Source organism: Melanerpes formicivorus, unplaced genomic scaffold, assembly GCF_026170545.1.
Source record: "Melanerpes formicivorus ecotype bairdi unplaced genomic scaffold, bMelFor1.0.p_v2 SCAF_63, whole genome shotgun sequence".
NCBI classification, from domain to species: Eukaryota; Metazoa; Chordata; class Aves; order Piciformes; family Picidae; genus Melanerpes; species Melanerpes formicivorus.
Genome location: NW_027142415.1, coordinates 3,266,990 through 3,289,819, shown reverse-complemented (window position 1 = coordinate 3,289,819; position 22,830 = coordinate 3,266,990). Strand labels below are relative to the sequence as shown.

General features: G+C 44.9%; 1 protein-coding gene across 2 annotated transcripts in view; it reads right to left on the bottom strand.

The window, feature by feature from the left end:
- NKAIN2 (sodium/potassium transporting ATPase interacting 2) overlaps positions 1–20,661 on the bottom strand; it is a 626,732-nt gene extending 606,071 nt beyond the window's left edge. The window contains exon 1 of one of the 2 annotated variants that reach the window (XM_068162342.1): positions 20,178–20,661. In XM_068162342.1, the coding sequence (XP_068018443.1) occupies positions 20,178–20,231 (54 nt within the window). In that variant the 5' untranslated portion in view covers positions 20,232–20,661. The remainder of the gene's footprint in view (positions 1–20,177) is intronic. The other variant, XM_068162341.1, reaches the window with a different exon arrangement.
- Positions 20,662–22,830: the final 2,169 nt, after the last annotated feature.

Genomic DNA, 22,830 nt, shown 5'->3' with positions numbered 1-22,830 from the left:
TCTTTCCCTTATCCTGTGCCTTATTAGTGTGGTTCTACTTTTGCTTTAAAACCCAACCTTTATACAATGTCTGAATACAAGTTCGCCTGGCTGACATTACGCGGAGTCCTCAATTTATGTCCGTTTCTTTAGCATCAACATCTGAGCTGAAGCTTGAATTTTAGGCAGCTTTCTAAATCTATTCCATCTAACATGCAGAGCATTTTATAGCTTTTCTATTCTAAGCATATTTGTAAGGGTTTTTTTTTTACAGAATGAACTTCAAGTCTGTGTGCTTGCTGCTAGAGTACATAAGCTAAAAGTATAGGCTGTCGCCAACAGTACCACTGAAATGGCTCAGCTGGTTTCTCTCTTAGCAAGCTCTAGGTGACTGGAATGAACATAAATTCAGGGTATTTCTCCACCAAAACAAACATTAGTTCTGATGGTTATCATTACAGCTTACTGGCATGACAATGACATCTCTGCGTGCATGTGATAGTTTGTCCATCCCCGTTCTCTCCACAGACCTCTCCATTCCCCAAGGTGCTGCCTTAATACCTCTAAAGAGTGTCCAAACTCAATGAGATCCCTGGTCAGCAAGATCCATCAGTATCCCTCTGTAGTCCAATTTGGAGTTTATACCAGCTTTGAAGAGGAGTTGTGCATTTCTGTGTTCCCAGCAGGGCCCTGGGTTTTGTTATCCCCATTCACTAGCCGAGTTACTTTTACTTTTCTTCCTTTTTCCTCCCAAATTACCAGCCTAGTACTGATAATCATAGCAGAAAGTGGCAGAATAAATGACCTTACCCATTTAACTCAATGACATAAATATAAAACATTTCTCATTTACCCAGCTTGTAGGTCTGCTAAAGACAAATTCACCTGTGACACATGCCTCAAGACAAATTCTTATCTCTTTCTAATATACTTCCATTAGTATCAGACTTATCATCCATTCTCCTCGAGTCTTGAGTACCACCCATGCAGCGTAGGAGAAGATGACTTGATTTGATTCAACAGGATTCTATTTTAAAAACTCACAGCACACACATTCAGAGCTATGACTTCATTCAGGCACATTTGCTTAAGCTGCTGTTGCCTTTGTTGCAACACTGAGCTGAAAATGGATATGTAATCCATTGCTTATATGTACCCTTTATTCCGTGTATCATGTAAGACTCTGCCTGAGCCTAAGCTACATCTACTAATCTTTTGCCCAAGAAGCCCAGTTTTCCAACTCAAGCTGTAGAGACACGTGAGCATTTCTTTGCAAGCCCCCAGTTGTATGATATGCTGAGTGCCATCACATATGCACAGCAGCACTACTGCAGTATCTGACACATCGCTGCTTTAACCAAGAATTTGATGTCAGATGTGACATCTTCACACATTACTGAGACATACTCGTTTTTCCTGTTAGATAAACACAGATATATTTCTTGTATATATATACATACATCAAATAAATGGTTCAAACTGGCATGCTTCCTTCAAGCTCTTTATCTCACCTGAATCACATATCCCTGAAAAAAAAAACCCAAAACCAAACTGTTCATTTCAACCTCTTGCATTATAGAGCAGTATAAAGAGAGGTTGGTCTAGGGAAGAAACACCCCTCTGCAATTAAATCCCTAACATTCAAAATCAGTCTCATTTGTGAGGTATTTTCTTTCCTTTATCTTCCCTTCATCTCTTCTCCCCATTTGTTCAGCTCCACGTCTTGTGGTAGTTCTGTTACTACATCAGGGATCAGTTCTTTCCTTCCTAACTGCCATTCTTCAACACAATAAGCCCTACTGTCATTCTATCCACTTACTGTCAATGGACTTTCTTTCACTAAAGATCACAGTATCACAGTATAACTTAGGTTGGGAAAGACCTCGAGGATCATCGAGTCCAGCCTATCAACACAGACCCCATGACTAGACCATGGCACCAAGTGCCACGTCCAATCCCCTCTTGAATACCTCCAGGGATGGTGACTCCACCACCTCCCTGGGCAGCACATTCCAATGACGAATGACTCACTCGGTGAAGAACTTCCTCCTCACCTCAAGTCTAAACCTCCCCTGGCACAGCTTGAGACTGTGTCCTCTTGTTCTGGTGCTGGTTGCCTGGGAGAAGAGACCAACCCCTTCCCAGCCACAACCACCCCTCAGGTAGTTGTAGAGGGCAATGAGGTCACCCCTGAGCCTCCTCTTCTCCACGCTAAACAATCCCAGCTCCCTCAGCCTCTCCTCATAGGGCTTGTGCTCAAGGCCTCTCACCAGTCTTGTTGCTCTTAGATGCATTTCCTCAAGCTGTGCAGTATTTTGGGAGAGCCTCTCTGCCTCTTTTTCTCCTGTTTTCCTGCAGCAGGACTGATATTCCCTCCAATTTTTAACCACAGTTATCTAGGGGAATAAAGATGACAGTCCAGTGAAATACAGGTGGATTTGTTTGGCTAGAGATTGCCTTGTCACCAAACAGTGATCCAAACAGGTCACTGACTAACTGCAACCAAGAAGGTTCAGAAAGCCTCAATGTCATATGAAAAGAACCAGAAAGAGGGATCCCATTCAGGAATGTTTCACATTTATTAGTAGCTACATATAAGCGAATTCTTGTTGCACAGTCTCAGGCTGCGCCAGGGGAGGTTCAGGTTGGATATTAGGAAGAAGTTCTATACAGAAAGAGTGATTGCCCATTGGAATGGGCTGCCCAGGGAGGTGGTGGAGTCACCATCACTGGAGGTGTTCAGGAGGAGACCTGATGGGGTACTTGGTGCCATGGGTTAGCTGTTTGGGTGGGTTGGATTGGTTGATGGGTTGGACACGATGATCTTGAAGGTCTCTTCCAACCTGGTTTGGTTTATTCTAAATAAAGGTTTATTCTAACAAAGTATTAAAAGATCTTATATTGGTTATTTTATAGCTCTACAAGTAATGTTCCTCATAGCAGCAGCAGAAGGCAAGCTAAATCAACAAACATCACTAAGCAATAGCCCTATCTACCTTCTCTTACTACCAAGACATTTCAAGGAAGTATCTCAAGTAGGATCCAAGTAGTGAAATGGTAGGAAGGGTGATTAAGAGAGAGTATGGAAGAAAACTGTTCTCACAGGCTCCATTAGCTCTGGAAAAGCAGGGATTCAGTCAGCATTATGAGGGTAAATAGCCCTTATAAAGATGGATTTTATTAAAACTGTTTTACACTCTCTTATTTACAATTATATCCATTTTATTACATGAGCAATCCTGAAGAAATAGCCTCTTTTTGTTTGTTTGTTTGTTTGTTTGTTTGTTTTCATGATGTATCATGCATATCCATAAGGAAATGCAAAGGAATTTCGCCTTCTTCAGATCCTCTCTCGGCATGACACTCAAAGAGACTGGGGCCCTACAGCTGGTCCAGGTAAATCATGGGCTACCTAAGAAGGAGAGCTTGCCTGTGCTACAGCTGATTACAAAGGTGAAGGCTTTGAAAGCAAATACAGGGAAAGGGAAAAGAGAAAAAGAAATAGGAAGGGGAAGGAGAAAAAGGAAAGGGAGAAGGAGAAAGGGGAAAGAAAAAGGGAAAGAAAAAATAATAAGAAGAAAGAGGGAGGAAAAAAGAAAAAGCTTTGTCCATGTTTTAACTTACTATACACTTAGCACAAAGTATACACCAGATACACATGAGGTCAGAAAAAGCATATTCTGTGTACTCTAGGTACGTAATTTAGGACCCAGTGCTCTATATCAGATCAGTAGAAATACTATTTTTTTCCAGAGCATGTTTTCAATTTTTCCTTTAAGTGAAGTTTGCTTAAATGCTAACAAAGATCCTCCCACCTAGAGACACCTACCTGCCCCTATCGTCTCAACAGGCAGCTTAGGTGCTAAAGTATCTGGCCTGCATCAGGAACACTGTGGCCAGGAGGAGCAGGGAGGTCATTCTGCCCCTGTTCACTGCACTGGTTAGGTCGTACCTCGAGTACTGTGTCCAGTTCTGGGCCACTCAGTTTAGGAAGGAGGTTGACTTGCTGGAACAAGTCCAGAGAAGGGCAACCAAGTTGGTGAGGGGTTTGGAACACAAGCCCTACGAGGAGAGGCTGAGGGAGCTGGGATTGCTTAGCCTGGAGAGGAGGAGACTCAGGGGTGACCTTATTGCTCTCTGCAACTACCTGAAGGGAGGTTGTAGACAGGAAGAGGTTGGTCTCTTCTCCCAGGCAGCCAGCACCAGAACAAGAGGACACAGTCTCAGGCTGCACCAGGGGAGGCTTAGGCTGGATGTTAGGAAGAAGTTCTATACAGAGAGAGAGATTACCCATTGGAATATGCTGCCTGTGGAGGTGGTGGAGTCACCATCATTGGAGGTGTTCAGGAGGAGACTTGATGGGGTGCTTGGTGCCCTGGGTTAGTTGTTTAGGTGGTGTTGGATTGGTTGATGGGTTGGACGCAATGATCTTGAAGGTCTCTTCCAACCTGGTCTACTCTATTCTATCCTATCCTATCCTATCCTATCCTATCCTATCCTATCCTATCCTATCCTATCCTATCCTATCCTATCCTATCCTATCCTATCCTATCCTACTCTATTCTGTCTAGAGGGAATTCTTCTCAGGTGCTTGTATGGGTGGGAAAGAAGTGCAGCAAACAGAGAAAGAGGCACAGACAGTGACACAAATCTCCAATAACATACACCAGAAAAAGCAGTGTATTACTTCTGCAATCACAGAGAGACTAAAGTAAACACAAGAAGAAAGGAGTTATGAAAGAAAATAACTGTATGATATTTTGCAAATATGAGTACTCTGGTTAGAAGAACTTCATAGACACACAGCTGCCCTAAGTGATTATTAAATGCCTCTGGGAAGTGTTTTCCTTTTCCTAGGACAACTTCCTTATGGTAGCACTTCTCCAGTAAAAGGGTTGTGGTATAAAATATTCCTCTTCATGAAATTCATAGGCTAATAATATCCAAGCAAGTATTTTCTTCCATTGTAGGAACATTAAGTGAAAGACAGAGCTTTCTAATCCATTTTTAATCAAAAATCACGATGGCCTAACATTCCTGAATCATTAATGTGGAGTCAAAGTATGGGACCAAAAAAAAAAAGCTAGGCAAAGCAATGTGATGAAGGGAAGTGAAAATCAGAAGTATTTATGTGCATTTGTAAAACTACTTTTTCAACTCACCATCAGCTCCTGCTGGGACAATTATTGATCAACACTCTGTCAAGTATAACCTAATTCTAGAGATGTATTTTCTTTGTCTCTCACCTTAACCTAAGACCTGCTCAATTTCAATTGAGGTAAATAAATCATCTTTGCTTTTTGACCTTTTGGAAAATATTCACTAAGTACATTTTATCTCTATTAGATTTGGTGCTCTAAAGGGATTCTGGTGGCTGCGTTAGCATACTGACCTTACACAAGCTCTAGGGTGGCTGGGGATGTAGAGCATATTTTCAGTGGTGCTCCGCATTTACCCACCAGCACAGACTCATCATTTGGGTTGAGGTTGAACCTTACATAAGAGGCAGCACAAAGCCGTGCTGCTCTAGGAGAGATCTGCACAATTAGGAAAACAGAATTGGCAAGGACCACATCATTCATCAAGACAAGCTCCTCACAAATGCAAGCTGACATTTTATGCTCCTGGAAGATTACCCAGCCCTTCCCTCAGCAATCATGCCTCAGTACACTCCCCTCAACAAAATTCACATCTTCAAAACAAGTGGGATAAAAGCCTTAATGTGCAATGCTCCACTGAAGAAGACCAGAGTGCCAGGTTCAGGTCTCTGCATGAGAACAAACTTTTTCCTCCACCTTCCTGCTGATTATGAGGGTGAGAAATTGATGCAATTCACATTGAAATCATTTACTTATAGAAGCGTAGAATTGTTAAGGCTAGAAAAGACCTCTAAGATCATCAAGTCCACCATCATCAACACACCCTGCCTCTAAACCATATCCCAAAGTGCCATGTCTACATGTTTTTTTAACATCTCCAGGGATGCTGACTTTACCATTTCCCTGGGCAGCCTGCTTGACCAATAATAATTCTGCTCAGCTGCCATCACTGCATTGAGGTATGAATGGTGCCAGCAGGGCTCAGTTCCCTGGATGCCACTATTCACACCTTGCATGGATGACACTGAGTATGCACTCATCAGCCTTCACCAACCAACACAGCGAGACATCTGTGACAGCAGACAAAAACTTGTTCCAAGTGTACAGGTGGGCCTAAGGCACAGAATCATAGAATCAATAAAGTTGGAAAAGACCTCAAAGACCATCAAGTTCAACCTGTCACCCAACACCTCATGACTACTAAACCATGGCACCAAGTGCCATAACCAATCCCCTCTTGAACACCTCCAGGGATGGGGACTCCACCACCTCCCTGGGCAGCACATTCCAATGTATCACAGTATAACTTAGGTTGGAAAGGACCTCGATGATCATCAGTCCAACCTATCAACACAGACCCCATGACTACACCATGGCACCAAGTGCCACATCCAATCTCCTCTTGAATGCCTCCAGGGATGGTGACTCCACCACCTCCCTGGGCAGCACATTCCAATGACGAATGACTCTCTCGGTGAAGAACTTCCTCCTCACCTCGAGTCTAAACCTCCCCTGGCACAGCAATGAGGTCACCCCTGAGCCTCCTCTTCTCCCTCAGCCTCTCCTCATAGGGCTTGTGCTCAAGGCCTCTCCCCAGCCTTGTTGCCCTTCTCTGGACATGTTCAAGTGTTTCAATGTCCTTCTTAAACTGAGGGGCCCAGAACTGGACACAGTACTCAAGGTGCTAACAACTCTCTCTGTGAAGAACTTTCTCCACACTTTGAGCCTAAACCTCCCCTGGTACAGCCTGAGACTGTGTCCTCTTGTTCTGGTGCTGGGTGCCTGGGAGAAGAGACTAACCCCATCCAGGCTACAGGCTACAACCTGCCTTCAGGTAGTTGTAGACAGCAATGAGGTCTCCCCTGAGCCTCCCCTTCTCCAGGCTAAGCAACCACAGCTCCCTCAGCCTCTCCTCATAGGGCTGTGCTCCAGACCCCTCCCCAGCCTCGTTGCCCTTCTCTGGACACCTTCAAGAGACAGAGATTAGAATGAAGTTCTCCTGAAATCTGGAGAGGTTAAAAAACAAGGTTTGCATCTCCCATATATTGCAGTTATGACAGACATACCTTCCAAATCACCTCAGTGGGCTGTTTTAAAGTGCTCTTCTGTCACTTGGTGGTATCACCAGCTTTCACTTTTTACAGAGAGTTAAAATCTCTTCTATTTTAAAACATTTTAAGACTTCTGATTAATTCTTTTAAATCTTTTTTGAGTTTCTCTCTGACTCCATCTGTGGGGGGCAAGTGAATATCCCCACCGTCCCGAGACACCTTAGTTGAATGTGTTCATACTTGGCACCAAACATCAGAGCAGCTAAGACCTTCAGTGTGGTCATTCTCCAGAGACCTCAAACTGAAAGGTGACAGGGATCTTATTAAAAACATACCAGCAGTGTGCCAAAAGCCAGCTATTTTTAAATGGTATCATCATAAAATGAAATGTCAAGTATTAACTGTTCAATCCATTCATCACCACAGCTTTGTAGAGCTGTCTTGTCTTAAATTAGCAAGGAAACTACCTGGAAGAGATGCTGCAGTTTTAATAAGAGTTTTCACCTTCCAAAAAAGTCAGGGCTTGTGGGCACCTAGAAATCAAATTGGTCATCCCAAACACTGCAGAACTTCTCATTGACTTAAATATTGGAGAGCAAACAAACAACAGCCACAAAAGGGAAACACACAAACACAGAGAGCCCCTAAGCTACTCTGAGCTGCCCACTATGCAGTATAAGCTGAGAGAAGCAGGTGCTTAAGGACCTACACACACAACTCATTTCAATAGCTAAAATGCCAAGAGGTGGTTCTTGAGAATATGTTCTTGGGTTTGGCATGGCCAACAAACCTCGTTGTTCACAGGAAATGTTTTTGTCCAGCTGAGCTTATATTAGCACTTAACAGCATCATGATGGCACCGTGCCACTCCTGTATTCTCCTTTGTTCCAAATTGGTTCAGTTCTCAGCAGAAGTGACAGCAGCCAAAGCATCATTACAGCATCTGAGGAGCTTTGGAGAAATCTGCCAGTCACCTCCTTTTTTTAATGCTGATGGAATCAGAGGTACTAAGGAGTTACCATAAAACACTTACAACTTGGCAATATCCCTTGCACACCAATCCTCCTTGAGGCTGCTCTAGGTTGACGGGGACCTGAGTGTCTGCCTGGCCTTCTAGTGAAGGTCCTCAGCATGATCAAAGAGACTCAGATGTTACACATTCAGAGTGTGCCTCTCTTACTCACCTGTTACAAGAGCCAAGTAATAATTGCTGGAAGTTCAAAGCCTCCTTACAGGCACTGCACTCTGAACCAGCATGGGAATAGTCCCAGATTCAACACTGCTTCATTCCTGGTTTTACACCTGCATTAATTAACTGAAGCCATGAGATCTCCAGCATCCCCCGTTGGTACAGTGCAGAGGAGGGCTACACTCATCACTTCTGTTACTGTCAGTGGTAGTTATGTGTATATATGTGCTGGGCAGAGAGAAGCAGCTGTCCTCTAATAAGACACTAGTCATGACAAATATAATACTGACATGGGACCCACATAATTGTCACACTGCAAAGCAGGAATGATAGCAAATGCCAGGAACCAGGAGAAAAAAACCACCACATTCTAAACCCCCCACCTTCTTTTTTTTTTATTTCAATTGCAAAGAGCAGCACATTTCTGCAGCAAATAGAGCTTACTAAACCAGCTGCCTTTTGTTATTGTCCTTATGCCTATCTGTGATATTACACAACAGATACCACTTTATCGGGCTCCATAAATAACTTTTATTATGCCTCTGAAAAAGCACAGTTTAGCACGACGCAGAACAGGCACCATCTCTTCCAGCAGCTGAGGCCAACAACTTTCTTCTGTACCTGCCATCACAACCCTATCCCTGGGTGACAGAGGGAAAAAAAGTACCAGACAGCAGCTCCTCTAAATATTCTGAGAAGCTGCCAGCCCCAGAAGCAGACACTGCTAGGTATATAGCTGAATGCTGCATCCAGCTTGTTGTGGTTTTCCCTCTGCAAGTACCAAATTTACTGCCAGTTCCACACTTGGGAAAGCCAGTCTGATAAAATCCAAGAAAATGAACTCTATTTTCAGGATCCACTGGAGCCCATGTCTTATGTTAACACTACCAGTGCCATCATCTGGCTCGTTACCAGCTGCTGCCACTGCCTGTGACTGCTACTGGAGTCTCATAGTTTCATAGTTTCATTCAGGGTTGGAAGGGACCACAAGGATCATCTAGTTCCAACCCCCCTGCCATGGGCAGGGACACCCTACACTAGATCAGGCTGGCCAGAGCCTCATCCAGCCTGCTCTTAAACACCTCCAGGGATGGGGCCTTGACCACCTCCCTGGACAACCCATTCTAGGGTCTCACCACTCTCATGGTGAAGAGTCAAAGAAAATAAAACCTAACTGGCCTCAGGAGCCTGAGATGGGCATGGCCATGAAGATAAAAATGAAGGCGAAAATGAAAATAAATAACAGAAAGAAAGAAAAGAAAGACGAAACCCCCACAGCTTTCAAAACCAACAACCATATTTTCCTTCCTTCTTTTTTTTTTCCCCCAGACAAGCCTCTTATTCTTTTGCATTCCTTTAGCTGGCAATGTTTTCCTTTGTTTCACTGCCATTTGCTCTGCCAATCTGAACACTGATGTAATGGCATATGACTGCCTGATATTCACTGGTCCTCATAGCACCTTTGTCACTGGTGGCTCAAGTGCACAATGAACAGTATCTTGAGTTTTATGCATTTGTGGCTTTGTGAAGGCAGCAATGACACGCAACAGGCTTTTTTTTCTCCTTTTGTTTCTGTGCTCTGTTATAGAACAGCCTGCCACAGAGACTGGGACCAGAGGATAATGGAAAATGCTGGGCCATTGTTGGTCATGGCAAAAAAAATGTGCAAACTTCACATTTTGTTTAATTATTGAAGAATGGCTTTGCAGAGATCCACTCATTGTTCTGAAGAGACATGGTAGCATCTATCTTCCTTCCCTCACAAAAGCTTTTTATCTTCAAGCAAGAAGAATATACTTGTTGAGGGCCAATTAGTAGTCTGTCTATAAAGAAGTTTAAAGGAATTTTTAATTAGCAAATTGACCCATGGTGTGAGTCACCTGGAAAGGAATGACATCATTTCCTAAGACAATTAAGCTTTCTTTCACAAATATGAGTCAGTACCTTAGATTTAAGACTTTCTATCACTTAATACTGTCTCGTCCTTGTAGATCAATTTCATTCACTACTGTGGCATCACTCAGAAAAATATTATTCAAGGTTAACAGGGGCAGTCACAGAATCACAGAATCACCAATGTTGGAAGAGACCTCAAAGATCATCAAGTCCTCTGACCCTTGCTCTATGCCTCTGGCACAACTTCCATTCATCCAGAAGAAACATAATGCATCACTCTTGTAGTATATTTTGCCTAAATTCTCCTGTCTGTCCTCTCTCCTTCAGGACAAAAATACCACCAAAGATCAGGTAGTCTAATTATGGAATTAAGTAAATAAAGGTGCATGCAGAAGAGAGGCTGAAGTTTCACTCCCAGCTGGGCAACCACTCAAAGATCCCCATATAGTCAATGGAAAGAGGCAGCCACCTCCAGAAGGTGGTCCAGAGCCCATGTTTAAATAAGATAGCATACACCTCTCCCACCATCTGCAAATGGTGCTGCATTTTTGCCTTCTGAAAGGTGGCATGACATATAAACATGACAGGCTCCATCATGCCCACATGCCTCTCAGAAATAACAGAATTAACCCCATGCGCTGCCTTCTGCACAAAACTCTGCTAATAAGAACTATTTCATAGGAAAAGAAGGCTGAGGAACCAGACCTCAGCTTGTGGTATGAATACAAGATACAATAAATGCTTCCTATTCCCATTCATACAACTGGTAGCTTGCCAGCTACTTGTAACTGGTGACTTGTCACTCAAGTTACAACCTAGCAGCATCTTAACTGAGATAAAAAACAACTGAGAAAATAAAGCCCAAACCCTGATGTTAGAAAGCTATTACTCGAAGCAGCACAGGACAAATCTGAGATTCATTTATGTCATATAAATGGCACTTCTACTGATTTCAGCAATCAGTACAACAGCTTTGCATTTCTTCTATACATTGCATCCTTACACAGGCAGCAGAGAAGCAAGCCTGTGTGTAAAAGGTAAACCTGAGCCTCCAATGAAAGAGGTTTTCAAGGTATCTGGATATATGTAAGCATTGAAGTGGGAATCAGCAGAGCCCTAAACTGATAAACATTTCTCATAAGATATGCATGAATTAAAATCAAGTTTTTTATTAAAAATGCATAAGTATGATCTGTGGTGAGTAGAACTATTAGCTATGCGTGTTTACTTTTCAGTGAAGACAGAAATCAGTAGGTTTTTCTTCTAAATGTCATTTCTATCAGGGGGTTAGAGAATGAGAAAACGCTGCATCAATTGTCAGATGCCATCCAGCTGGTACATATACATCTGGGGAAAGGGGATAAAATAACAAACTGTGAAATGTTTATTTGCCACAGGGGCAATAAAATGTCATTTCAACTCTTGTGTCCATTCCGCTTTACAAGTCAGGCAGCACTCAACAGCAGCTCTATTTCACTCACCATAATAGGAAAACAAATAGAGATTAATCTGGATAACAATAAACTATTTAGATGCTTTGAAGTTGCTGTTTTCAACATACTCTTTATGAGCACACTATTTACAGTGGTCCCTGTCTTTTCCACTCCTGTTGGAAGCTACAGCAAATCACCCGAAAATCAAAGTGAGCATAAATTAGTTTTAGCCATTTGATTTCATCTTTTTTTATCCTTTCTCTTATTTCAGCTTTTTTTGGGGGTGAAGGGGAGAAAGGGGGAGGGTGGAAGGGGAGAGAAAGAGATCATAAGGGACAGATGCATACAAACTGACATTGATTTGGTGAAATCGGGCTGCTGAGTTTCCTTCCGCAGTCAATAAAGAGGCAAATACCTTTCCAAAATAGCATTTCTTATCCTGTAGATCAGAATCGTCCTTAAAAACCCAAAAAGTGCCTCAGAAAATGACTGCTGCAAATGCAAGAAGGAGAAAAAGTAACTAATAAGTGCTGTAGGCAGCAAAACAGCATGCAATGGGACTGTGATTTCTTCGCTCCCTGCCCCTCCCAAAAAGTTTACTTAAGAGAACTGCTTTACTTAAGGCCCATCTCTAAAGGGCAGTTTAGAGTAGAAACAATGTTAGGCACTCTGACCTGCCCCCTGAAGGAGTCCCTCTTCCAGCTACAGTGGAGCCTAAAGATTCAATCTATTCCAGTGTAGTCAAAGCACCAATAGCCTTGACCCTACCCAAACATGACAGCACTCATTACTGGTTTTCTCTGCTATGTGTCACCTAAATTCAGAACCATATCTTTCAGCATTGTACACCTGGGATAATCTCTAGAGCTCAGTGGAACCATGGGACCAAAAAGGCAGTTTGTACTATATAGGGATACTGGGAATTGACATCAGTCCCCAGAACAGACTCTGACTGAATGCTGAATATCACCAGTCCCTAAGCCCAGGGAAGGATCTCAGAACTTTATGCTAACTGAAACTAGGTGTTGAGACCCTTCTCATCACATGCACCAGGACATCAAGAAGACCTCAAATAGATTCCTTCCCAGAGCAAGTCACCAAGTACTTGTTTACAAACCTTATCTGCTGCACTTCTATTATGTACATTCCCACAGCCTGGGACAGTAAAGTCACTACCAACTCAGAACATGTTTCTGCTTTCAACCACTCTACAATGGAGCCTACTCCTTTCTGATGTCTACAGAATGAGTGATTTCCCTCCAGTGAATACAAAGTTTTTAGTGTCTTTATAAAGTGCTTACTTAGTGCTTTTACTAAAGAAACTGAATATGGAAAGAAAAGGGAAAAGAAACAAAAACCTCCCCTTCCCTGGTGCTCATCATTCACGCTGCTAGCTCAAATCTCACTCAATATGAAATTAATTCCTACTGTCAAAGATTTGCCTCATGGCTATACAAGAAAAGTAACTTTGCTAGATATTCTAGGTCCCTATATTCAGGTAGTTTATTCAACTCCTCTCAATCTATTTAAACCTTTCCCTCCTACCCATCACCGCAGCATCTGAATGTTGAGTCTGCCCGCTGAACTCTGAAGAAGCTCAGCTTCAGAAAGCAGTGAATTAAAGATGCCATTTAGCCAGTGCAAAATCCTTTACCCCTGTAACTTAAAACAGCACACTCTGCTTTTCCTGAAGTGCATGATTGGTTATTCACAACTATTATTCACTCACACTTCTACAAAAAAACAAACTAATATTGTAGCATTCACAGTGAACATCAAGCTATGAAAATTAAAATGACATAATGGACTGCTGCCTTTTGGTATGCACCAGTAATTCTGACATCAAGCTATCAGGAAAAGAAAACAAAAGAAAAGAAAACAAACAAAAAATCCCACCACAACCAAACCACAAGTTTGGTTATGAATCCTTGGTTATTTTATCTCAAAACCAGAATTTCTACCAAGGTCTCACTTAAAACTAAAAGGGTTGCTCCATATTTCTCTCATAGCAACAAAATGTGTCAGCTCTCTGAATTCACAACCAGCTCCTGGTTTCAGAGGGATGTGGAGGTGCTGGAAGGTGTCCAGAGAAGGGCCACAAGGATGATCAGAGGGCTGGAGCACCTCTCCTATGAGGACAGACTGAAGGAGTTGGGGCTGTTCAGTCTGGAGAAGAAAAGGCTCCCAGGTGACCTAATTGTGGCCTTCCAGTAGCTGAAGGGGGCCTACAGGAAGGCTGGGGAGGGACTGCTCATGATCTCAGGTAGTGATAGGACTAGAGGGAATGGAATGAACCTGGAGGTGGGGAAATTCAGGCTGGAGGTGAGGAGGAAGTTCTTCCCCATGAGAGTGGTGAAACCCTGGAATGGGTTGTCCAGGGAGGTGGTTGAGGCCCCGTCCCTGGAGGTGTTTAAGAGCAGGCTGGATGAGGCTCTGGCCAGCCTGATCTAGTGTGGGGTGTCCCTGTCCATGGCAGGGGGGTTGGAACTAGATGATCCTTGTGGTCCCTTCCAACCCCGAATGATACTATGATACTATGATTTCCTGCAACCTCTCAAAATCTACTGTTTCAAACATACACCTGCTGGAAGTCTGCTGTTCACAGGATGTCTTTTTCATTGCAAGTAGGAGCACACGGGTTTTGGATACAATGAAGCAAAGGCTTTCACTTTCCCCCCAAAATCGAAACAAAGTAACAAGCAGAGCTTTAAAGTAAGCACAGACAAAAGTTGTTGACAGAGTCACGGTTTTAAGGACAGTATTTGTATTTAAGTATTAAATGGCTACTGCCTTTTTAGGTTGATACAGATCCACAGGCTTAGAGCAGCAACATCCCTTTCCATTCCACGTGGAAAGCCCGCATCTTTCATTCCCATTTAGCTAGCAGAAAAATGGAAGAACATGTGGACATCATCAGAATTTTCCATTGCAGACTCTTCTCTCCTAAAGCTGCTATTGAAAAGCCACTGGCAACAGTGACAATGAAACACAATTGCAACACACAGACAGAAAGAAAAATACAACTGTCCCCAAATCCCAGCAACCAAAAATTTCACTACTGCTTTCCTACAGAAAAACAAAAAGAGTAATCAAGCTATGGACACTGGTTATGTGGCATGGTGTGCTGTTGGAAAGTACCCTGATAATACAATCACTGTGTGAGAGGGGGGTGGGGGTGGGGTGTCCCTCCCCCCCAGTATTAAAAACAATTGTTCTTTATTACATAAAACTGCAGAGTAGCCAACCCTAGGGAGCATCTGGTGTGAATGCCTTTGCTTCTCTCCCAGAGGGACCTCAGCTCTAATCTGCCAAACCTCCTTCCCTGCAGGGCCAGAGACAATTCAACCTTCAAACTGTTTTAACATGAGCTTTCCCCTCCAAGCAAGGACATTCACAGTATTAAATTGCTAAACCTTGTAGGTAGATTTGCAATGCAGTCTAGAACTTCCCATGGGCACTGCTCCTGAAGTGTCTGATTGAGCATAAGAATGTTTGCTGCTCATGTTTAAAACAGGCAACCCAAAACTTGACAGGACTGATCACCCAGGCAGCCTTTTCCTTGAAGAGCCAACCTGTGCTCTCTGTGGTTACATGTGTTGGTGAGTTCTACAAGCCATGTGGGAACTGGAAGAGAACAGGATACACTTCACTTTTCTCAGAGTATGTGTGCAATATGCATTATAGGCTTCTCACTTGAGATCAGAAGGCACACAGTAGATACTACTTCCCAGTCTACATGCAATTAATCTCCTGACTTTGAGTGGTAGCTGTCACTGATCAAATACATGCCTTCACGTGCAAGAAGGTAAATGAATGTGTTTGTGAACAGTGGTATCACAGGTGAACACAGAAATTACCTTGGCTGATACAGGTTTTGAAATAAAGTATTTGAACTTTCTCTTACTTTGCATTATACCTCTCCTATGAGGACAGTCTGAAAGAGTTGGGGCTGTGCAGTCTGGAGAAAAGAAGGCTCCAAGGTGACCTAATTGTGGCCTTCCAGTATCTGAAGGGGGCTACAAGAAGGCTGGGGAGGGACTTCTCAGGATATCAGGGAGTGATAGGATTAGGGGGAATGGAATGAAGCTGGAGGTGGGGAGATTCAGGCTGGAGGTGAGGAGGAAGTTCTTCCCCATGAGAGTGGTGAAGCCCTGGAATGGGTTGTCCAGGGAGGTGGTCGAGGCCCCATCCCTGGAGGTGTTCAAGACCAGGCTGGATAAGGCTCTGGCCAGCCTGATCTAGTGTGAGGTATCCCTGCTATGGCAGGGGGATGGAACTAGATGATCCTTGTGGTCCCTTCCAACCCTGACTGATACTCTGATATTATGACACTATGATTATTCATGTGTGCAAAAGCACAGAACGAGGACATTTCCATACAAGCTGCTTGCATTTCAGTCATTCTTTTCATTATCTCAAAACAAAGATTGGTCTTACCTAATCAGAAGGCAACCAAATCTGGATATTCTTGTCATTCTGCTTGGCTGCAAAGACACTTTTGGCCACTGGCTTCAGCCAGCACTGTTAACAGGCAGAGTTCACAAAGAGATACAACCAAGTTGTGTGTCTGTGTGCTCATGCACCAAAGGGTGAGGTGTTAGTGAGGAAAAGGAGAGACTGCAAGCCTCACAGACTGATGCCTGTGAGAGACATCTTCAGAAGTGACTTTTCAGAAACTGGGGAGTTTGTGCCCATTATAATGCATATTTTTTTCAGGGCATCAGGCTGAATAGTCCAGAATCACTAACTAAGCCTTGGGATATATGCAGATATATGTACAGATTTGATATAGGTTTTTAATACTTAGCTGGAATACCTGAACTGCATTACAATTTACTTCCTTAAAATAAATACATGCATAAATAAACAAATTAAAAAGAAGCAGAATCCAAAACATCCAGACAAAATGTACAGAAAGAATGGCATAACTAAATTCAGGTGGAAACAAAGAAGGCAGCACAAAGGCTGAACCAGCTGCTATATAATTAGCCTTGGGAGTGTGGCAATCTGATGGATAGAAACAATAAGGCAATGATTTCTGGAGACCTAAAGTTTCCTTATGAAATATTGCCCCTTTTCATCACTGCACTTGGGCAGACACCTTCTAAGTGGAAAGCATGCAGTACTTTTTACTGTTTTGCCACTGCTCCAGGTTTTCCCAAGCAGCAATGATGACATGTAGAAAGTTTCAAAGTGGTTTCCATAGGGCCCTTGAAGCTTTCCAGAAAGTGCAATAATCTTGGCAGTTTCACCTCTGCTGCTCTTGCTATTAAAAAGCCTAAGCAACAAGATATTAGTGTTACTGATGTAAGCTATTAATAGAAAAGGAGACACTCAAAAATAAAGAGGTTTAAAAGGACAAAATGCAATAGCAGAGAATACTTCCAGTGAAACCAGGAGAGTTGACACACAACAAAAACAAGCAAAGCTCCTTGTGCCCAAGGTTCTCTTCAGAAGGACAAAGGAAAAGGGAGGCCAAAATTAGTACCTAAAAATAAATAAATGAATAAATAAAACAAAAGATATTTTGGGATAATTAGCTTTGTATACAACATCAGCAAAATTAGCTCCTACTTGCTGGTAATCCTTCTCATTGGCTACAAATGCAGAGGAAAATGAGCTGTCAAAGGTTGCTTTCCATAGTACAAATGAGAGCACAAAGAGGAAGGTATATGTATGTTAATAAGTAGGGGAGCAATGATCACCATGCCCTTGAGAGCAGAAACATTCCTAGAGCTTTCTGATCATTTGATGGCACAGTATGTTGCCTTAGCTCTAAGCATTTAAAATGCATCTATTAAAATAGTTCTGCTTGCTCAAGGTCTCTCAAGCTGCACCAGCTCTTGAAACAGCCCCCTTTATTTCGTCCATTCATGGCACCTCATCCTTTACATATGCACAATACACAACACCACCTCTAATGAACTGCAGCATTCCTCAGTGTTATTTATTGCACAGTGCCTACAAAGAGCAATTAGGGCACCACACCTTTGCTCTGCAGAGATGGAAGAAAATATTTCCCTTTAAAACAAAAAAAAAAAGGGAAGAAACTTTTTTTTGTACAAACTTCCCCCCCCCCCCAACCAAACAAAAGTATATTTTTCTACTTCAAACATGGTCATTTTAAATCTGAAAGCCAGGCATCAGCAGTAAATAATCTTCACATTAAAACTTTCACGTGTTTTTTTTCTTTGGAAGTGCGGTTGTCACCATAGAAATACTTCCCAGGACCATCCCCTCAGGCCAGACAACTTCTTCATCCTTTTGGTTTTGATTTGCATCTGCGTTAACATGGCTGCTAATTATAGGATGAATCACGACAGCATTTGCTCCTTCAAATAGCCTTTAACTAAAAAGTACTGACAACTGATCAATTATCCATAGGCCTACTGCGAAGAGTTAAGTCTCCTTGACTTACAACTCATGACCTGTTCCCACCTGACGGTATAAGGCTCACAAAGGAGTAAGGCAAGTGATTGTAACAACGTGCAACATTTTATTTTCCCCATTCTCAGCTCCTTTTTCTCATGCAAAATATTATTCCTGCTTTGAACCCATCTAAATGTCATGACGTTGGCCAAGGGTGATGCAGAGGTCTGCTTTGCTGCTTGCCCATCCTCTTCTTGCTCAGCTAAAATGCTCAGCTTCGCTTTCTGTTTACGAAAACACATTAAAAGTTTGCTTAAGCCGCTCCAGAAGACAATATTTACTCCCTAAAAGGTATACATACATTTGATCCTGTAGTTTACAACCACTTCACAGCACTGCTACAACTCTACATTAGCTTACCTGCTCATCCACCTGCTGATACATCCCTACAGGGCATTCCTGTTGATGTTCTGACTAGGAGTTTTGCATTCATTTTTGTCACCATGAGTTAGCAAATATGTTTTTCTTCACAGACTCTCCAAACAGCAACAATTTAATGTCTCACTACATTCCATAGTCATCATAACCTCCTGGTTGCTGAATGCACTTACAACTAACTAAATAAATTAACCTTTAGTCCCTAAAAGGCACAATTTACACTATTTTATTTCCCCCTGCAGAAAAAAAATAACATGGAAAGTATGTCTCTGAAACCTAAATGGATCTGAAGAACTTAGTGATGAATTTTATGCTTCCAAACTGCTGGAAAAGGTTACATTCCTACCATGCCATTCAAGATTCACTACTTCTATTCAAGCCTCTTGTTGGTTTTTTTTTTTGAGACAGTGTGCATGAATAAATCACATCTGATAAGAGACATCCAGCTACAAAGAATCAGATAACTTAGGTGGAGAGCAGCATACACAAATGAAATGTTTCTCAGAATGCAAAAGGATTGAGGGTTGATTACAACCGATAGAAATACCACAGGCATTCTTAATTTCTGATCTGCTAATGAATCTTCCTTATCCTACATACTGTTTTACTGATTTTTGCTCTCTGAAATCTACTGTCTGGGTTTGTTTGGGGTTTTTCTTTCTTTTGTAGTTCTCTTAGTACCTGTCTGCAGGAAAGGAATTGGCAACAATGCTGGTTGCTATTGATACCGACTAACACTTTCTCAGCGAAACTATTCAGTGAGAGGTAGAGGATGGACTACCATGAATTATTTCCTTCCAGCCCTAAGGTTAACTGCTTGACAAAGGTGCCTCCAGCACCTGTTCTACCAGTACAGTCTAATAAAACAAGAAATGGGGCATATTCCATTGCTAGGTCCTTCAGCCGTGTGTCACTGCATCCAAATCCTTAGGAATTCTATAATTCATGTACCTGATTTGGTAACAATCAAATACTCATTGTATATATTACAGGAAGGGACATTTCTTTACTTACTTAACTTCAACCCCACTCACTTTTAAGGTGCCACAATACAATTGCACAGTGTCTAAGCAAGTCTATTTTTACTCAGTTTCTTTGTTACTGTATCTCAGTGCCTACTTTTTAAACTCAGTCTAGTTTGGCTGGTAGCAGAGCTTCCACGCCTCCTCTAAAGGTAAGGATAAATATGTAATTGCTTTAGTTCCGTACGACACAATGATACAATGATAATACACACTGCCCAGTGAGTCTGAAAGGGGGGGCCGGGGGGAGGGGTGGAAGAAGAAGAAGAGACACATCTGCAGAAGAGCTCAGGCGTAACAACTTCCCACACACACCTGTATGGCAAACTGGTCCAGCTCTGCATCACCCCCGCCACGGCTGCGTCCCTGCTTTACCCAAGGCAGCCAAACACCGGCCTGCCCGAGCAAACCGGGCACCAACTTGAGACAGGGCTGGAGCAAGCTGCCCGACTTTATCAACTCCGCCGTGCGCCCACCGCGCCCTCCCCACCAAACTACCTGTAACGCGGCCCCCGTTCCCCACCCTGCCACCTCACACCTGTCCCCACGCTGCTCCCCCTCTCCTCTTCCAAACCCCGAGCGCTGCCCTGCTTCCCCGGCCCCCACCCTCGGGTCTCCCCCTCCGGGCAGCGCAGGAGCCGCCCCGCCGCCCCCTCCCTCTCTCCCTCCCTCCTCCGCGGGCCGCCCTCGCCGCCACTCACCAGCTGCGCGCCGCACACCGCCACCAGCGTGCACCGGCCGCTGCAATAGCCCATGGCTCCCGGCACCCCGCGCCGACGTCCCGCTCCGCTCCGCGCCGCGCCCACTCAGGCGGCGGGAGAGCACCGCCCGGCCGCCGCCCGGCTCCCGCCTGCCGGCGCGCCCCAGCCCGGGACCCGCATGGAGGCGCGCCCGCCGCCCGCCCGCCCTAGCCGCGGCCGCAGCACCCGCCGCCTGGGCGGCCGCCGGCAGCGGGGCCCACCGCCCCCGCGGAGGGCGGCAGCGCCGGGGGGAGGGCGGCGGCGGCGGCAGGTGCCTGCAGGAGCAGCCGCGCTCTGCCGCGCAGCCCCAGAGGCATCTGGGCTTCAAAGTTTGCCCCCTCAACTCCGCTCGCAAACCATCCGGGCTCGCAGCCGTCTGCGGCGGGGGGGAGGCGGGAGGAGGGGAGGAGGGAGGGACGGAGAGGCGAGGCGAGGCAGGCGGCGGTGCTGAGCTCAGTTCACGCTCGGAGAGCGGCTTCTCTCCTGCCCGCGGCACAGCCGCCCCCCCAACCCCGCCTTTTTCCTCCGCCTCCTCTTCCTCCTGGTACAGCTCGGGCAGCCCCAGCAGTGGGAACCTCCCTTGGGCTGGGGGCTCCCCCGTGGAAGGGTGCGAAGGTGCGGGCGTGATGCGACGGGGACGGGCGGCTGCCGCTTTGTCTACGGGGGCACAGCGCGAGCGACTCTGCCCGGGGCCTTTGTCTCGCGGGACAGCTCCGCGCCCACCCCTCCCGGGACTACCCCGGCATCATACCGCACTGCCAGTGCCAACCCCAGCTGGCCCCCGCCGCAGCCCCGCTACCGCCCAGGTCGGTCCCTTCGCCGGGGGCACGAGGTTGGCAGGGCCGCGGAACGGGGCACGGGCACGGCGGGGCAGAGCGCAGCCCGCGGAGCGGAGCGGCGCAGCCATAGCCACCCAGGGGGACGCGCTGCTGCCGCCTGCCGGACCGCGGCCGGCGGTGCAGGGGAAGCCGCCTCAGTCTGCTCTTCCTCCCCGGCGGCTGCTGCTGCCGCTCCGGCCGGCACCGGGGAGAGCTCCCCAAGAGCTGCAGAGACGCCGTGTCTCCATCCTGATCCCACACCCTCGCTTCTCGCGCCCTAGGGAGGAAAGATACGAGAGCAGAGCAGGAGAGGCTGCCTGGAGGACTGCAGGGTTCTGGCAGAGGCCGGGGAGCTGGATGATGAGGGCAGGAAAAGGAGGACACGAGGGGGCACATTTAGAACAAAATATTTGCTTTCGGGGAACTGGTTCTGCTTGCCATCATGATGAAGAATGTCTGCACTTAGTGGCATGGTCCAGCCTTCCTCTGCTCTGAAAAGCATCCAGAATACGTAAAGTTGGTGGGAAATGATATGTCAAGTGTCAATCAGCCTCCGAAGGCTTGTACTTGCTGTGTCATCAGCAGCATTCTTGACATTGCATTCAGACCAGGTCACTTTTTTGCTGAGCTGCCCATTAACAGAGGCAGTTTTAGCAGTGACATCAACAATTATGAACTGGATAAACATCACTGGTTTTCCAGAGCCCATGTGGATATTTGTCCACAGCACAAATACTCCATGAAACTGGAAGCTCAGAACTCTATGCAGTTTCTCTCTTAGCTTCTGAGCCAGTTTGTCAAAATAGTTGTCAGGCTGCCAAACGAACAGCTATGATTCCTAAAATGCCTCATAACATAATGAGCAGAGGGGAGCAAAAGACATACACAGAGGTGACTCTGGTTTTCCTCTAGTCCATAAGGACATCCTTCTGATTGTCAGTTTCCCTGTTATCAGAAGCAGCACTGACCTGTCAAATTGCTAGTCATGCAGAGCACCAAGCACCACAGACGCAGTCACTTTAGAACCTAAGGGGGCAACAGCTAAGGAGAGCTGTATCTGAGAACAAACAAAGCTGTGGAGCTGCTGAGGCTGAGAGAGCAGAGACACCCAGCAAGGGACAGAGAATAGCTCAGGTACCTCTGGACTCAAATGGTCTTTCCTGACTTCCTCAGCATGCCCTTCATGCATTTTACAGAAGTGGCATTGATGTGCAGATATTAGCTGGTATTATGGTTGTTTGAACTTTAGCTTTGAACTAGACAAGATGTAGCAGTAGACTCTGCAGTTGCTATATAATTACCTCCTCCTCATCCCAGACATGTTAGCTTTGTGTACTGATCTCTTCTGGTATAGTGAATCCTGCTTGACTGAGGAGTCAGGTGGTCAAAAAAACAATGGAAAACACTTTCTATTTCAAAATAGCAACGTTACAAGAATGGTGTGTGTGATTTTCACAGAATCACAGAATAGTGGGGCTTGGAGATCATCTGGTCCAAGCCCTGTTGCTAAAGCAGATTCTCCAATATCAGGCTGCATAGGAATGTGTCCAAGTGGATTTGGAAAGTCTCCAGAGAAAAAGATTCCATGACCCCTCTGGGCAGCCTGTTCCAGTGCTCCAGCACCCTCAAAGGAAAGAAATTTGCCCTTAACTTCAAGTGAAACCTCCTGTGTTCTAGTCTGTAGCCATTGCCCCTTGTCCTGGCACCCCTGAAAAGAGCCCAGCCCTATCCTCATGGTCTCCACACTTTAGATATTGATCAGCATTAATAAGATCCCTACTCAGGCTGCATGTCTC